Source organism: Camarhynchus parvulus, chromosome 17, assembly GCF_901933205.1.
Source record: "Camarhynchus parvulus chromosome 17, STF_HiC, whole genome shotgun sequence".
Classification (NCBI taxonomy): Eukaryota; Metazoa; Chordata; class Aves; order Passeriformes; family Thraupidae; genus Camarhynchus; species Camarhynchus parvulus.
The window spans coordinates 1,653,605-1,670,956 of NC_044587.1; the positions used below are offsets into that span (position 1 = coordinate 1,653,605).

The 17,352-nt window shown below is 47.0% G+C and overlaps 2 protein-coding genes across 3 annotated transcripts in view; one reads left to right on the forward strand and one right to left on the reverse strand.

Annotated features, from left to right (window-relative positions):
- Positions 1–8,261, reverse strand: part of MORN5 (MORN repeat containing 5) — a 14,478-nt gene extending 6,217 nt beyond the window's left edge. Inside the window, exons 1-4 of the mRNA XM_030961531.1 lie at positions 8,214–8,261; positions 7,784–7,931; positions 7,419–7,530; positions 6,428–6,559 (exon numbers count right to left, since the gene is read on the reverse strand). Coding sequence (XP_030817391.1) covers positions 6,428–6,559; positions 7,419–7,530; positions 7,784–7,931; positions 8,214–8,260 — 439 coding nt within the window. The 5' untranslated portion in view covers position 8,261. The remainder of the gene's footprint in view (positions 1–6,427; positions 6,560–7,418; positions 7,531–7,783; positions 7,932–8,213) is intronic.
- A 66-nt stretch (positions 8,262–8,327) lies between these two features.
- Positions 8,328–10,856, forward strand: NDUFA8 (NADH:ubiquinone oxidoreductase subunit A8). 2 transcript variants are annotated; one of them, XM_030961341.1, is made up of 4 exons: positions 8,328–8,437; positions 8,522–8,685; positions 9,992–10,157; positions 10,609–10,856. In XM_030961341.1, the coding sequence occupies exons 1-4, from the start codon at positions 8,387–8,389 to the stop codon at positions 10,744–10,746; spliced, it is 519 nt and encodes a 172-aa protein (XP_030817201.1). In that variant the 5' UTR covers positions 8,328–8,386; the 3' UTR covers positions 10,747–10,856. The 2 variants fall into 2 exon arrangements, with proteins under 2 accessions (XP_030817201.1, XP_030817200.1); XM_030961340.1 differs by having other exon boundaries at positions 9,992–10,854.
- Positions 10,857–17,352: the final 6,496 nt, after the last annotated feature.

Genomic DNA, 17,352 nt, shown 5'->3' on the forward strand with positions numbered 1-17,352 from the left:
GGTGTGTTGGGATGGTCTGTGTTTACAGCACACCATCCTCCAGCAGCAGCTGAGCTTACTCCACGCTTGCAGAGGGCCAAGCACACGCAGCCCATTGTAAACAACAATATCACGGAATTCTTTCACATCCCTGACTCCTCCCAGCACCCGCAGAGCAGTTCATCATGTTCTTCCACTGCACAATCACAGTGAGCTGTGATAGCATCTCAGCCATGGGCTCTGCCTGGCACACCCCTTCCATTTCCACTGCCCCCTCTGAGTCCCTAGCACCCCTTTCCTTACTGCACCTGACCCCACCAAAATCAAGGCTGGCAAGAAAATGGAAAATATATTTGCAATTAACCTTTGCTTCCACCCACAAATTCTCACCCTTTCATTCTCTTTTAATTACTGTCATTCCAAAATGGCCCCCAAATGAACTTTCCATCTCTTGTAAAAGTTGTTTTCACATGAGCTGTATATTGAATGTAAGTGCCTATAAGGTTGTGTGTAACCTATTTAATGGATTCACAATGGGATGGTTAGCACCCAAACAAAGGTGTTATTCTTGGCATGCCACTCTTTGGAACTGAAACTTCCACAATTTTCAAAAAAGATAAGGCCAGGAAACCAGAAGGAACAATATATCTGCAAAAGCTATAGCTACTGAAATTACTGTAGTAACTTCCACCATGATGGAAATGTTAATATTATCACTGCTGGCTAGAGCCTGGAATATAAATTATGTTGGTTCATAATCTATTTTGCTGAATGGAGGATGTTTCAGATTAAAACATGTAAGCCAAATTTAATCTAAAAATGTTCTTGGTTACTCAGATGAGAAGTCTCCAATATCTCTGTCTGTCACCTGAGCAGGCTTTGACACTGTGAAAGAGATATATAGGAATTTTGCAATGGCATCCAAAATGTGCTTTATCTTCACACATTTCTATATAAAAAGATAGAAAAAGAGCATGTGATGGGTAGGAAAATTGGCCTAACATTTTAAAAAGTGTTAGGGTAGAGTAAGGAAAAAAATAGGATAAGAAAACCCCCTCAACTTCTCCTAGGAGTCTGGGAGTGTCATCTGAAATGAAGTGGACTCACTTTCTCTCTGCCATCTTCACTGCTCAGCCATTTGCCTTGCCCACTCAGTCCCACTGTGACACTTGCCAGGGTTCTGCCTCTCCTCCTGCTGAGATCTGGCTCTTCAATTAATTTATTTGTTAAGTGTTGGGGATTATTTAGATCCAGAGCTCTGACATTGGAACAAAAGCTATCTAACTAAAAAAAATAGGAAGAGGTAGATAAGTGACACTTTGAAGATCCAGATCAAAGAGTTTTAATACAATTTCTGAGCTGCTTCTGGATGTAATATTTTCCAAAGCTTTTGGCTACCACAGAGTCTGGAAAGCAAGTATCAGAAAACTGAAATTGTATGAAAGTGGCTAAAAACCCATGTCCTGGAACTAGATCCAAGGCAAAAAGGTATGTGGGAGATGAGGAGACAAGACCAGAAGGTGAATTTGAGGGTGAATTTGTAGGTAGCTCTGTAGAGCCTTGTGGGCAAAGAGAAGAAGCTGAATGCCATGGCAGAGAGAGAAAATATTTTTTGCAGTGGTATTTTGGAGGAATATGAATCAAAGAGGCCAGAAGGAGGAACTAGCAGTAAAAAGGACAAGCACTGCAGCTGTTGAAAGAAAAGCAAAGGGCTACTCACATTCATATGCTCTGCTTGTGTAAAGGGAGAGCAGCATTAGCTCTCTGCTTTACAACCCTGCTTTCAGAAATAAGTTTGTCAGCCAAAGTAAAGAGAAAAAGATCAATGGATTGCAATAAACGGCATTTAACATAAAAATGAGTAAAATTTACAATCCAGTTAACTTGTTAAATGTTACAAAATCAGCAAACAATAGACACAATTTGTTTTGTTCAGAGCCCAGAGGTAGAGACCAAATCCTCTAAATTAATTTCTGCAAAAGCTGGGGTTTTTTTCCAAACAGGTCTGGATCCTATTCGTTGTAGAATATACTGATTACCAACTATTTTTAAGAGCTTTACACAAACATTATTTCTTTTGTTGTGTGAAATGCAGAATCAGCCATCTGGCAAATGCCCCAGAGCTAAAATCTTTTACATGACATATAATTCAAAATGATTAAATATACAACAGAAAATAGCTATAGCATTGCACTTAAAATAGCATGAACTTTTACTGCCGATCAAAACTGATTTCTTTAGCCTAACAAGTATCCAAAGAACAATTATTTGAAGAGCTTTTAAGAGTTTCAATATGTAGGAACTAAACCTCATCTAAATTCAGTATCTTAAGTCAAATAAAAAAGAAACAAATGTACAAAAGATTAAATGGTCCTGCCTTATAAGTAGACATTTAAATCTATGGGAAGCTAAATTCACTCGAACAAAAATACTATATTCCCTCTGTATGTGTACTGCTGGGGCTTTCCTCTCCTTGTTCAGGGCATCTGCCAAAACAACTCTACATTCTTAGGCAATGACTGGGGGACTAGCCTGGAATCAGGCTGTTCATCCCCTCCCTCCATCATCAGAACGGGCAATTTCAAAGAAGAACAGGGAATAAAGCTCCGTGCATGATCCCTCAGCGCAGTCAATCTTTTCTCCTGCACTGCAGTTGACTCAAAGTTAAATTTGCTGTCTTTTTTCCAGAAATACTCCAGGCCTGAAAAATTGCCAGGTCCTCATCCCACACCCAATTCTCCAGTAGTTTCTGAGAAAGAGCACGCAAACATCTGCATGTATTTGGGGTACATGAGGGTAGGTATAGAAATATTACCCTGAGCGATTATTGAGTGGTTATGGCTGTTTCTCAACTGCATTTTTCAGACAAGTCAAAGTCTAGATTTCCCAAAAAGCACTTGGTGCAAGTCAGATCTGAGTTGTGAGGGGAAAAAAGTCCAAATGTAGAGATTTCTCTCATGGATTTGTGTATTTGGATAAACCTGAAATGGTTGAACACATCATTGCTGACTGTCCAAAATATTTGTGCCTCTCAGTTCTTTCAGACCAAGCATTAGTTCTCCATCCCAAGGTAACAACATGAGGAAACTGTAAGTCTGTGATTAATAAGGTTTAGAATTAAAATGGCTTTGCCCCCTTGCCTGGGGAGTTGGGCCAGCCTTACCACCTCAGACATTCTAACCCCAGACTTCTCTAAACTACACGAAAATAATGTTCTTGAATCTTGACCTTTTCAGCTCATAATGATTCCTGAAGCAGCAGGATTTTTCCTGCTGCTTTTCACGAGACTTTCAGCCTTGTAGAAATGCTGATTGCTGGCTGGCTTGGGACTGCAGCAACACCAAACCCCCTCCTAATAAGACACTTGTCCTGGTCGTCTAGGCCTAATCCTGCTCTTAATTCAGTTCCCTGCCTGAGCTCTGAGTGAAAAGGCAGATTTTGTGCCTTTCTGCTCTTGATTTATAGGAAGAGGTACAAATATATTTCAGGTAATACTGACTGCACTACAGGAAGCTCCCCTATGCACCATACTAATTAAACCTGAAGAAGAAATATGAAAATAGTAGAACAAATATTCTCATATTAGAATGAGGAAAAGCATGTTTTATATTATTTAACCCATCCCTGTGAAAACCACAGGAGAAACAAGGCAATTTTCATCAGAAATATCTTTGCTTTTCATCAAGACAGGTGACCCAGGCAATCTGCTGAGATCTTTTCCATCTCAGTATAAAAAATTCCCTGGTTTTGATGGTATTTTCTCTTTGAAACTCATGAAATATCAGAAACTTTTCTGATATTCAGAGGGCCTAAAATCTGACTGTCACAGCTCTTCTTGTACCTCTCTGCTTTGCATTAAAAAGAATGTCTTGTAGTTTCTACTTTTCACTGAAAAACTGGGAAATCTTCCGATCTTTCTATTGACCAAACTCTGTTACAAAGGTGCCAGGAGTCCTATTTCTGGGAAAAAAAAAACCAAGAGGAATACTCCTGGTGAAACAGGAGCCTGGTCCCAGTATCTATTAAAAATAAACAAGGTATCTTCTTACAAATGAGCCTTCCCATTCTTATTTATGTGCTCAATTTCGCGTACTTCGCAATACTGGCAAGAAGAAAAGCTTGGAGAACACATGGAGAACCAGGAGAAATTTGAGCATCCCCAAGGAAACAGAGGTTTAGGGACGGAGTAATAACTGCGAGGCTGTAATGAGAATTTGGAAAAGCTTGCTAGATAAAAACTATAACAAAGCTGCTGCTGTCATTTCATTCCCTGGGCCTGCTGATGTTTTCAGGATGGGCCTTTGCTGCTCCAGCAGCGAGAGCTCTGCGAGCAAATGAGGATCAGAACTTGGAGCTGGGGAGGGCAGGGCTGGCCAGGCTCCTCAGGAGCCTCCCTGGGGCTCCCCATCCTCTCATGTCCACAGAGCAGAGCTGCCAGCGAGCTCAGGAGCTGCCAGGGGCTGCTCTGCCCTGCTCTGGAGCTGTTCCTGGCTGTGCCAGGCCGTGCCAGGCTCAGGAGTTTCCAGGGGAATGCTCTGCCCTGCTCTGGAGCTGTACCTGGCTGGGCCAGGCTGGGCCAGGGCCGTGCCAGGCTCAGGGATCCCTCACTCTCTGCCACAAACAGCCCAGGAACAATTAGCAATGGCTTCAGAATAGGGCCAGGGTGAAAGGTGAGCACTGGAGTGTTCTGAAGCCTGCTGCCAGGGCTGAGGCAGATAGTGTCATTTTGGTAAACCTGTCAAGCTGTTGTAAGAACTTCCTGAATGCTTCCTACCATCTGCTTTTGATGCTTTCAAGACTTGGCTGGAAGCCTGGAGGTTTTCCTGCTCTTTCCTGCCCAACCTATAATGGAGTAATTCTGGATCTGTTCCCTGTCATCTCAGCCTCTTCCTCAGTTTCTTCTGCTTACAGCTGGGGTTTTTTTTAAATTTTTTCTTTTCTCTTTGCTTCAGTGGCCTTGTGCCCTGAATCATCTCTCCTGGGGCGGCAGGAGTTCCTCTGATGTTGAACAAGTGCCGGGCTTTTCAATTGTGTTCATGCTCTTGAGAGGAAGGGTCTGGCCTACATGACACATTCCTTCTTCACCCTCACATCAACAACTTGAACTTTGTGTGCAGGCCTGGCTGGAAGGGCCACACCAAGCCCATCTCCAGCGCTCTGGCAGGCCGCACGCTGCGCCGCCGGGCCAGTATTGATTGGTATAATTTGTAGGGCTTGAGATAAATGTCATAAAGGACAATGAGTTCAAAGAACAGATTAAAAAACAATAAATTGAATTCCAAGGCGTTCCCTCCTGTACTAATCTGTGTAGGTTCCTGTGTTTTTGGAAAGCATGTTGCTTATCTTTCTCATCAGTAGGCCCACTGCATTCCAGTATTTTGGATCAATGCCATTTGTAATAATCTAGATCAGTTTTTATTCAACGTTTATAAAACAGGCCATGTATCACAGGGTATATTTTATAGCAGATGGTATCTCCAATTCATTTAACCCCTCCCCACTTCCCTCCTCCAATATCACAGTGCACACTCACAAAAGCTCTTGAAAGTAGAGCGGAGCAGAATTTTTTTACAACAAATAGTAAATTTGCTGAAAAATGGAGTTTCCAAGCAACAAAACTGTTAAACTGTAGCACACTGAAAATGAAATGTTCTGTTTTCTAGGAAAAAAAAAAAGAGGTTTTGCAATTTGGACATTTGAGGAAAAAAAAAGAAAAAGCATAGTGGGTGGCTGTTTTCAGAAATCAGTTTCATTTTAAAACCCTCTGCACTGAAAAGGTGATAAACACAAAGATTAAATAGCCAGAACACAAAGTAGGGCTTTTTTCAGGTCAGATTACATTCTTTTAGTTATCCCAGTGTCAACTGTTTGGGGATCTTCTGTGGCTTTTAATTTGAAAAGTTTCTCTTTTGGTTGGTAAGAACTCATTTTCCCCAAGGTTTATTAATTTGAGGACCTATCCGTGTACTTGCCACACTCTACTCCAAACACGGTTCTCCAAGGTGAAGGTTTCCTTTCAGGAAGGTAAGACCCAGACTCATTTTAATAATTCCAGCATGTAGAGATAAGCACATGCTTAAGCACTGCGCTGCTTGACAACATGGAGCTTTTCAGCTTTCAGGATCAGTGATGTGCCCCTCACAACCACTCCCTTGCTTGAGATCATAACAGGAGAGACTGAAGATTTTTCTGAGATTAACATACCAAATGGTATAAAACATATTTATTCATATATGCTTGGGAATACTTCATTGTAATTTTGCAAAATATGATTTGTACAGCTCTGGGGATACATAAATCACCGATAAAATAAATAAGTTAAAGATATTTTAGCTCAGTGATAATAGAACCAAGTCATGGAGTTGTTTATATTTTGGCTTTAATCAGGCAGCCTAGAAGATGTAATAAACCCTTCTTAGTTTACCTGGCAGAAGAAGTTAAATCATACCTGCATTTCTCAGAAACTTGCGCTTGTAGTCAACAACTATTCTGGTTTTGGGGTTATAGAATCCATCACCACAGTCATAACAACCTTTTGGGATTATTTTGGGAGGATCCAGATTTGTAAGCTGAGCAATGCCTGAAGGGGAAAAACAAGGTTTGATTTTTTTTTTAATTTATGCCTTTGATCAAGATAACTAATATACATCTCCATGGTGTTTGCTATAAAAATAACAGAGTTACCTCACAATAAATTTTGTAAAACATTTCATCAATTGTGCAGATGGGGAAAATGAAAATGGAAAAATGCACACACAAAGATTGTGTGATAAAAAACAATCACTGTGATTTCCTCATTCACAGCCCTGTGATTCAGCCCACCAAGTTAACATTACAAGTCCAACTCTAAAATCCAAAATGGGGCCAGGAGAGAATCGCTGGCTTCACACAACTCCATGTCATCACTAAAATATTCTATGTATTGTGTGTATTAAATTACAGACTTTACTCACTTTTTTCCTTTATAAACCCACCTTTTGACTAAAATAAATAACATTATAGAAGTCTTTAGCAAAAACATAGACTGAACACAAACATCTGTTTCGTTATCTTCAAAAAAGCTACGTGGGGCAGATGCTTGAAGTTTCATTTGGTGCCCTGGATGCAAACTAATTGCTTTTGCTGGACTTGTCTGTGTCAAAAGCACCCTGCTGAGGCAGTGAGGGGGAATGGTATGAAAGGGTTAATCAGGATGTCAAAAGCTGCAGATGATAAAGGCCTGTCCTGCCCCAGGAGACTGGGGTGGGTGCAGAGCTGCACCCCAGGCTGTGCTGGTGGAAGGTGCTGTCCACATTCTCCTGGCAGCATCTCAGGCTTGCATGAAATTAGCCAGAGCATTTCTGCTCCATGTTACTCATGTAGCTGAATTAATCTTTCTTAAGCAAAGTTGTTAGTTTAATTCCTTCCAGACTCTCAGGATTGCAAATGCAATTTAGTACCTGGTGGTTTAAAACCAGAGCTGATTTCTGTATAGAATCTTCTGTCGTAGCCGTCGCAGTAAAGCCATTTTTCCACCTCGAATTCGAGACCATCTGTAAAAGTGTATTTCCCCTGCAAAACACGTTTGAGTGCAGAGTTAATAAACATGATGGATGGACGGAACCAAGGCCAGGTCGCACCGGCAGAGCCCCAGCAGAGCCAGCGCGGCTCCGCTCGCCTTTCGTCGGGAATCCCGTCTGCGGTGCCAGCAGCCTCCCCCGACCCACCCCGAGGGGTCAAACACCGCCTTGGCTCGGAAATCCGCGTGTTTCACCCCCGGCCTCTGCCAGGGGAGGCCCCTCGGGGTGCAGCCCCCCGGCCGTACCTGCGTGGGCAGCCCGCGGTCCCAGAGCGCCCGGTACGCGCCGCCCGTGGGGCGCCGCAGCTCGCCCTGCCCGTGGAACATCCCGTCCCACAGCGAGCCCCGGTACTCGGTGCCCATCGGCAGCGTGTAGTAGCCGAATCCTTCCATCCTGGAAGAGATGGCGGGGGCGGACAGTGGCAACCCCGCGCCCCCCGGTCCCACCAGCCCCCTGTGACTCCCCCCTTGTTCCCATGGCCCATCTGCAATGCCTGCGACTCCCCTGCCCTCCCAGTACACCCCTGCCCTCCCTGTCGGACCCCCGCTCCCACGTCTCCCCGTGCTCCCCCACGCCCCTTCCCAGACCCCCCGCTTCCACCAGCCCCCCGCATCCCCCGTGCCCCTTCCCGGTGTCCCCGTGTCCCCCGGTGCCCCCCGTTGTGCCCGGCCCCACCTGCCGCGCATGACTCCCCCCAGGTACCGATCCCCCACCAGCTCCATGGCGGCCCCCACGGCGCGTCCCGGTCGCCATGGCAACTCCCGCCCCGCCCCGGGCCCGGCTCCGCCCCTCGCGGGCGCGCGTGCGCGGTGCGGGGCGGGCGCTGAGGGCGCTCAAGGAGAGCCGCCATGCCCGGGGTGCTGCGGGTGCCCCCGCTCGAGGAGCTCGATGTGCAGGAGGTGAGTGCGTGAGGGCCGGCGGGACCTTCCCCGCCCTGCCCTGCCTTCCCTGCCCGCCCTCACGGCCGCTGTGTCCCGCCGCAGGTGGCGGTGAGCTCGGCCGTGCTGAAGGCCGCGGCGCACCACTACGGCTCGCAGTGCGACCGGCCCAACAAGGAGTTCATGCTGTGCCGCTGGGAGGAGAAGGACCCGCGCAAGTGCCTGAGGGAGGGCCGGCAGGTGAACCAGTGCGCCATCGACTTCTTCAGGTGAGCGGCCCCCGGCCGGGAGGCGCCGCCGCAGCCCCACGGGCCTGGAGGTGACGGAGCTCCGGGCCGTGCCCGGCAGTGTCATTCGAGCGCTGGCGGTCGCTCGTTCCAGCGGAGCGCCTCTGCTGTGGGGACAGGCCGGGAGAGCTCTTCGGCCTGGGGAAGAGAAGGCTCCGGGGTCACCTCAGTGCAACTTTGAGTGCCAGCAGGGGCTACAGGAGAGCTGGAGAGGGACTTGTGACAATGTGATAGAACAAGGGGGGTGGATTCACACTGGCAGAAGGCAGGTTAAGATCAGGTATTAGGAAGGAATCTTGCCCTGTGAGGATGGTGAGGCCCTGGTACATGTTGCCCAGAGAAGCTGTGGCTGCTCCATCCCTGGAAGTGTCCAAAGCCAGCTTGGATGGAGCTTGGAGTGGCCTGGCATAGTGGAAGGTGTCCCCTGCCCATGGCAGGGAGTGGAATGAGATGAACTTTAAGATTCCTGCCAACCCAAACTATTCTGTAATTCTATTATTTTAATTAAAAATGCTGCTGCCATCACCGCCTTCAAAACTTTTATACATTCTTTTTAAACTTTAACTCCTGGGAACAGAGGCCATGTGTTTTGTCTTGCTTATTTCTACATGGATTAATCCTATCACTTGAAGCTCTTTTGCCTTTGTTCCAGAGCAAGTGGCCTGGGTTTTTGTTGGGAACTCAGGGCAGTGGTGTGAGGCTGCTGCACCTTGCAGCTCTGTGATGAACTCCAAAAACCAACCTGAGCATTGCATTGTCTGTCCTCCCTGTCCCACAGGTGACTGCTGAGAAAGCTTGAGCAGGTGCACCACCTGCCTCTCCTGACCAAACACATAGCTCCAAGGCACGTGCCAGTACTGTTTGTACAGAACATAATTTAATTACCTCAAGGCATATCCACCTCCATTGCAGCAGCTGAAACCTCTGCTCTGAGCATGGCTTTTTGAGCTTTAGACACAAAATTATTTGGAAGTATTAGAGCACCATATAACTAAATTATTTGGCAAAACAAGGATGTCCCGTTGTGGTGTTCACCACATCCTGTGGAGGAGCTGTGAGCATCCACCCAACAAAAATAACCTCCAGATACCAGTGGAGTCATTGCTGTCATTAATTGTAGCTGCAGCGATGGAAATTTCACAGGTACCTGTACCATATACTGACTTGAGCGAAGGTTTAGCTGTTCCTGAGAACTGAAAGCTGCAGAACCCACTTGGCCCCGAGCTGAGGTTGGGATGAGAGGAGCCTGGGTGGTGGTGCTGAGGGGTCTGTGCTGTGGTGTCCCCAGGAGCATCCGGACGCACTGCGCCGAGCCCTTCACGGCCTACTGGACGTGCATCGACTACAGCAGCCAGCAGGAGCTGCGCCGCTGCCGCAAGCAGCAGGCAGCCTTCGACTCCTGCGTGCTCGACAAGCTGGGCTGGGTCAGGCCTGACCTGGGAGACCTCTCCAAGGTAACTCCTTACCCCTCGGGGCACACAGGCAGCTCCTGCTCTCCTCCCTTTGTGAGCGTTTTGTCCCGAGCAGGTCTCCAGCATCTGATGGTGTTTCGTGAGCTCGGCGCTGGAAGTTTGTGGGATAGTAGAAGTCAAGACTGGCAGCATTTTCCAGGGTTGCTTTTCCAGAAGACTTGTGCTTTTCTTAGTGAAATTCTTGCTTTTTGCTTTTCCTGGTAGAGGCTTTTCCTTCAGGAATGAAGCTCATGCTCACGTGGAGCTATTCTGTAGTTGTGATGAAACACCCCTCCCTTCCCTTTTCTTAGAAGTATTGAGGAGCTCTCATCAGCTGAACAATGTGTCCTTACTATTGTTTGGTTCTTCTTGGTAGTTCTTCCTTGAAGTTCTGACTCAACCTGGCTATTGAATGCTGTGAGAACTTGTATCACTTCTTTGCATTTCTTTCCAGGTTACAAAGGTGAAGACAGACCGTCCTCTGCCTGAGAATGCTTATCACTCTAGGCCCAGACCACAGCCAAACCCACCCACAGAAGGGGAACTGAAGCCCTCTCCCCTTGGCAGCAGGCTCTTTTTCTGGTCCTGGTGAAGTGGGCAGGCTGTGCTGTGACTCAAGTGCAGAGATGTGGCACTTGCACGTGTAAATTGTGTGGCGTGTGCTGGGTATTACTAATAATTAAAGAGCCCAAAACCATTACATGGCTGAGCAGACTTCTTTAAACTCATAGCAACGAGAACAATGCATTTCCCTGTTTTGCCCAGAGCTCTCTGCAGTCACACAGCCCTGGGGACCCTCTGGGCACCAGTAACGTCAGCGGGTTGATCATGATTACCAGGATTGTCTGGGATGTGTGCAAACGCAGTTCCAGTCTTTGACTGCTGGCCCATCAATCACAGACTGGTGTGAGTCTTGATTTACGTACTGAGAACATTGCCTCATGGATCAAGGAAACTCTGGGAACAAACAAGTCATTAATGTCTTCCCTTAGTCTTGCAACTGATAATTGTGCTTTCTTTCCAAGGGGCTCCTGTAGAGGTTTAACCTAAAATCTGTCTTGGAGCAAGGGGTTAGTGGAATCTGGCATTTGCTAGGTATGGGGGCAATGCTGTTTCTGCCATGAAGATCCCTGTTGTGCTTCCCAGCTGCTCATACAGCTTTGGTTAGGGACTTCCACTTTTTGGACTGTTCTACTGGGGGAACACAAGCCACATTATCAGAAAAATCATATTAAATTTTCAACACCTTTCAGGAAAAAATTTCTCCTAAAGGATCTTGTGCCCCATTAAGCAGGGTAGGAAAGCAGGTTCTATTCTGTCTCAAGGCCCTGACTTAAAGGATTTGGGGCAAATCCTTCCCAATTTTTCTTGTGGTGTTCTTTTTGATGGAGGAGTTAGTGAGCTTTTATAAATTTATCTTTTCTGCAATATCTGAAAGTCACATTTTTCATGGGAGTTGGATCTAGTCTTTCATTTGCCTCCATCCAATAGCAAAAGCCTTTTTATCAAGGTCAGAAAAAATCCAATGAACTTGTTTTTCCAAAGCAATATGCAGTTTAACTTGCTCTGGGTGAGATTGTCTCACCTGAGCCATGGCAAAGAGTGGAACCATGCTCTGCTCCTTGAGTAGCCTGCTGGTAGTAGGATCTGAAGATTTATCATCTCCTTGTTTGAGGTGGGATTAAACTGTAATGGTTCTATAGCTGCAGCATGTGTTTCTGATCCATGGAGCTAGAGGGAAAATTGTATAACATTTCTCTAAAAACAGCTTGTGCACTGTGTGCCTTCTGGGTTCTTGCTACTTTGTGCTGGGGTGCATTGACTGAAACTCAAGGCAGGTGCTGTGTTTGAATTTTAATGTACATACCAGGCTGTCTTAGCTGTCCTTGCCTAAATCTGTGAGCTGGTGCTGCACCTTTGCAGTTTCTCCTTGCCCATCACTGCCACCATGTCGGGGCAGCCACGTCTTTCTTGCTGAAGAAAGAGAACCCTTCTCTGCAGAGACTGAAATTAGGACAAGCTTGGGGTCTAATTGTGTTCAGCTGAGTGAGTGCAGTGAGGTTTGGCTGAGGGGAGGATGAATTGTTCTGGGATGTTAACACGTATCACATCAGATCTTTGCTGACCACTCCAACAGTTACCAGGAGTTTTTAGATTTTACCATGTTCTGTTAATAACTTACTATTGTCAGCATATTGCACTGCTGAACATCTGCTTTGGAATTAACAGGCATGGGCATTCCAGTAGTCAGCCCCTAATCACAATTAAAGAGTATTTTTTTCCTATTAGATTGCTTCTGAAAAGAAAGACATTCATAAGTAGAAGGGCAGGTTTTTTCAACAGGCTGATAGGAGCCCCACCCTTAAGTTGGCCAGTACTGTAAGCAAAAAATAAAGTGATTTTGATTTATGCTGAGCCTCAAAGGTTTAAGATTATTTTCTGTTTCTTGACAGCTGAATATACAGCCTCCTGGGTCAGAGCTGTGGGATCCAGTAATGATACACTGATCATGGTTTAAAATGTCAGAATTAACTGTCTGCTGGCCTAGGTTCCCTCTTCAGTTTGAAGCAGGAGTGGGCAGGTGAAAGTACAAAAGAGATCAGCAGAGGAGGACAATGAAATGATAAACTCAAGTAGAATTCGGCTGTACTCTGAGCATTTCCTTCATTAACCTCTCTGTGATAATTGTTTCTTGTCTTTATCTCTTGGCTAAACCTCTGGAAAAGTGTTACCAGAGGCTTTTCATGGTGCTTTGGACAGTGCCTGGAGGCAGCTATTTCTGCTCAAAAGTCCTGTGGCTTTACCCAAACCTGGATGCCCCTTTGGAGCTGTAATGGAAACTAGAACAAGTGGATGTCGAGATTCAGTAAAGACCATAAAAGTATTTTTGAGGAATGTGTCTTGACAATTTTTTGGCAGATGGAGAGCGGACACAGATTCAACAGAGATATTTCCCTGGCCCTGTGAGAAGTGTTACTTGTTGTGCTGTGGGATCTCAGCTTTGCCAGAGTTTCTAATCACACGTTAAATTAACAGAATGCAAAGCCAGTGTTGTAGCTTGTTCCACTGCGGGTCAGATTCGACAGAACCTGCTCCATTCTTTCAGACTGTGGGTGGGAAGAGTAAAATCTGAGCATAATATCAAATCTCACTAAGGTGGGACTGTGCATTTCTGGTGCAGCAGACTTGCATGGCAGTAGTACAACAGCACATTTCTGAGAATGTCTCTCTCCAAAACATCTGGCAGTTGGAGATGCCCTGGTTTCAAATGGTTCTGCTCAATTCAGGACTGTACAATCCTTTTGAAGCTCTCTGTGTGCTCTTGTACTGAAGAGTTGAGAAGCCAGAATCCATCTGGGCAGTAACAGATTTCAGACTCCCTCTTGTGGCTGCATTAGGCTGATTTTGGGCATCTCTGTGAAGATTCTGCCATCGTGAAAATCCTGAGGCTACTTAAATACAGAAACTTGATTAGATCTTTTGTCTTTGCTATAAAATTCACGTTGTCTCAACTTGATTTTTCCTACAAAAAAAACAAACTCTTGAGTATGAGGAGAGAAGAGGAAGAAAAATTATTTGAAAACTGTTGCCTCAGTCACATTTGGTGTGGTTTCAAGAAGTTAAGGTAGAGTTGAAGTAGATGGAGGTGGCTGGGAAGTCACAGTGTACATTGTAATTCCTTCTCTGAATCCAGAAAGGAGATGACCCTGGTGCTGCAGAGTGCAGGGTGGCTCTGCACCTGTGGGGCTGGTGTGAAATGAGTGGGACAGGCAAGGATGGGAGCAAAATAGTTGCAATATTTACCTTTGTATGAAATCACATTATTTTTCTTTGTTAGGAACAGACTTGGCCTCACCAAATGGTCTAACTAATGTTAATAACTCTGTAAATAATTTTCTGGTTTTTCATGTGAGCCCTCCTACCTGGGGACTTGATCTGAATCTAAGGCATCTTCTGCGTGGCTGAGTGTGGTGCAAAGAGTACTCTGGCAAAGGGAGGAGCTCTGAGAAAACACAGCACAGCAAACTAGAAGCAAATAGTCCGTGGTGTGAATTTGGCTTTAAAGCAGTAAATCAGCACTGCAAGCAGAAGCAGATGCGGGAGGACAGGTGGCTCCCAGACCCCCAAGGCAGGTCAGCAACAGCTCACTCACTGGTGCAGGAGTTATTTCTGGGCTTTGTTTCTGCTTCAACAAATTTCTCCACTCCCACGTGCTGCTAGAGCCTTGGCAAGCCCCACACAGGCACGGTGCAGGTTCCTCTGGGCCTGGCAAGGGCAGGCAGTGAGGGAGGAGAGCCCCATGCCCAGGCTGTGCCTGCCTGTGAGAGCTGCTCCAGGCTGTCCCAGGCTGGGACGTGAAGAGTTTTGCTGTACCTCATACATCCAGGAATAGGGGCCCAAAGAAGAGAGTGTTTAATGGGGTAAAAGCTCTTTTTTGCATCCCAAGCATATCCCCAGTGCTGCTGCCTGAGAAATATCTTAGATCACGTTTGTCTGTTGCTGGTGCCTGAACAAAAGGATTCCAATCTGCAAGTTCCTGTGCTCTTGGCTGGGCTTGGCAAGTGCAGGTGGTTCAAGGGAGTGTTTGGTTCACACTGTATTCTGCAGCAGAAAATGGCAAACAGCTTTTGCACTTTTGATAGGATTTAAATTAATTTTTCCCTTCTCACCAGGGTAAATAAGGGCTGGGAAGAATGGCCATGCCTGTTGCTTTGTTAAGCTTGGCTTTGGCTCCAATTCTGGCACCCAGAAAGGAAATAAAATACAGGGAAGGGGAGCTCTATAAAAGAGCTATGGGTCTGCTCCCGAGTTGATAGGTTAAACCACACAAAACCCTGAATCTGAGGCATTGCTCTAATATTTGTAAAATCAGCATGGCAGCTCTGTTAAGGGCTATGAGTCAGCCTGAGGGTGGTTCAGCTCTTTATAAGTAGTAGCACAGCCTTCTGCTTCCATGCAAACAGGAGCGAGGATTTTAATGGAGCCAGAATTACCCCTTTGGTTAGAGCCCTGTCTGACCTCTGCTTTGTTCTCACTGCCTCCCGTGTGCAGCTGTGCCGAGACAGAGCCTGACCCAGCTTTGGGAGAAAAGGGCTGGATGGAGCCCCTGAATGTGGGATCAGTGCAGCCCTCCCTCAGCTTTGGGAGAAAAGGGATGGATGGAACCCCTGATGTGGGATCAGTGCAGCCCTCCCTCCCCGCCGCCCCTCCCTGCCCATCCCGGGCTCTGTCCGGGCTCTGCCCCTCGGCTCCCTGCGCTGCTCCCTGGGCCCAGCGTGTGTCTGGGTGCTCAGGTGTGGCCTCGGGGCTGTGGCTCTCGGGCAGCAGCGGGGCTGACCCGGCCGTGTGCGCACAGGGGAGGCTCTGCCCGGCCCCTGGCGTGGCCCCAGGCGCTCGTGGCCAGCCTGAGCTCCAGGCTAGACAGAGGAAGGTGAGGGTCAGCCGCCGAGAGCTCTGCCCAAGGCTCGAGAAGCACATTTTGGCAGAGGAAAGAAATACAATACAAGCAGGGAGGGAAGCTCGACTTCCATCCAGCCCCCTCCAAGAAGCTTTTGGCTCCCTACAGCTGCTGGAGTCTTTACTACCAGTTACTGGGCTCTTTATTTTTACAGGCTTTCATGTGTTTGTTTTCTGTCTCTTAGACCGGTGTTTCAGAGGGGACAGAGCAGAGCAGGAACAGTGGGGACTGGAGGGTACAGCCCTGCACAGGGGGACAGGCAACCCAGCTTCCCTTTCCTGCCTGTCACTATCTCATTGTGTGGCCTTGGGGCACTGTCACTTCCCTCTCTGCCCTGGCTCCTCTGCAATGGGGTGGTTCCACCCAACACAGCTCTCTGCTTGTTTACCATCTTTGTCCTTGTGAAGTGCCTTAGAGGAGTCTTGGGGAAGCTCTGCCTGGGCAGGGCAGGCACAGCCACAGCCCAGTGCTGTTCTCCTTGCCCAGAGCAGCAGGAGCCAGGTCACAGGGCATGGGGGGGCAGAGAAGTGCCTGTCACCTGCCCTGGAGCCTCTGCCCTCTGTGGGCACCCAGCTCTGTGATCAGAGAGGCAGCTGGAGACCTCACTGAGGGGTGGAAGAGGACAAATGTCTCTCTCAGCACTCCTGGAGGGGTATTTCCCAGTTCTGATCTGCTCCTGCCTGTCAGAGATCACAGTGGCAGCACCCCGCCTTCTGCTGGGAATGGCTGTGTGCAGGGAGCCGAGGACCAGGAGAGGAGGTAACAGCAGAGACAGTCCCCAGAACAGGGGTAGCATCCAGCCCTTGCACACCCCTCTCTGCTCTCCATCACCGCTTGCTCAAAGCCTTTGTTTCTGTAACCATGAGTGAAACCAGTTGTGGGAGGTTGTGCTCAGCCATGACATAATCGGAGTCTGGGACTCCACTGGAGGAATCCTTTTGAAGATTTACTAGTCTGGCTAATTACAATAAAACTATGAAGGTGCTGTGCTCTAAATCATCAGAAATTAATAACTGGAGGTTTCTGCTTTCTTGCGCTTTTTGCTAGGACACAAACCAGAGCAATTCTGGCTACATCAGCAGTGTTTTTCTTTCAGGAGGGTCTGTCAGAGGCACATTAACGTGTTCACAGAGCCATTGTCCATCTTTGGTTTTGGTAGCAGATAATTTGATTAAAATTATGTCACTTCCTTGCTCCTTTCTCTGTGTTGCCTTTCTGTGTTTGTTTCAGCTTGAGCAGCAACAAAGGCCTGCAGGATTTATCTGCTGTTTATTGACATTTTCCCTTTCTGAAGCGCATCCTTACGTTACCCCACAGAGTTCAGCTTGTGTCAACCACAGATGGGTGATTTGAGGAAAGGCAGCAGTAGCTGGAAATGCCCCTTCCATCCTCATTCCATCACAAAATACCCACATTAGCAATGCACTTTAGAACTCTGAATTTGAATATCTACTTCCCTTTTAGCTGTTGTTGACCTTAAAACACGTATTTTCTATTTTCATGTGTATTTTACATTTTCATCTGTATCCTACTTTTGAGAGGGTGTGTAATTCCTTGTCATCTGCAGTAAGTCTGTGGTGTCTCATTCTCTGCTGGGACCGAGTCTGCTCCCTCTCGGTGTCCCTGCCAGGCTGTTCCTGCCTGGTCACTGCTATTTCCTCTCCTTTTTTGCACTGGGGCTGTAGCTGGGCTCACACAGGTTGGTGTCTCACCTGTAGTTTTCACATCCACGTTCACAGG

Coding starts and splice junctions, on each gene's coding strand:
- NDUFA8 (XM_030961340.1), top strand. CDS start 8,387: ATGCCCGGGGTGCTGCGGGTGCCCCCGCTCGAGGAGCTCGATGTGCAG. Junction 8,438..8,521: donor AGGAGCTCGATGTGCAGGAG/GTGAGTGCGTGA, acceptor GTCCCGCCGCAG/GTGGCGGTGAGCTCGGCCGT. Junction 8,686..9,991: donor TGCGCCATCGACTTCTTCAG/GTGAGCGGCCCC, acceptor TGGTGTCCCCAG/GAGCATCCGGACGCACTGCG.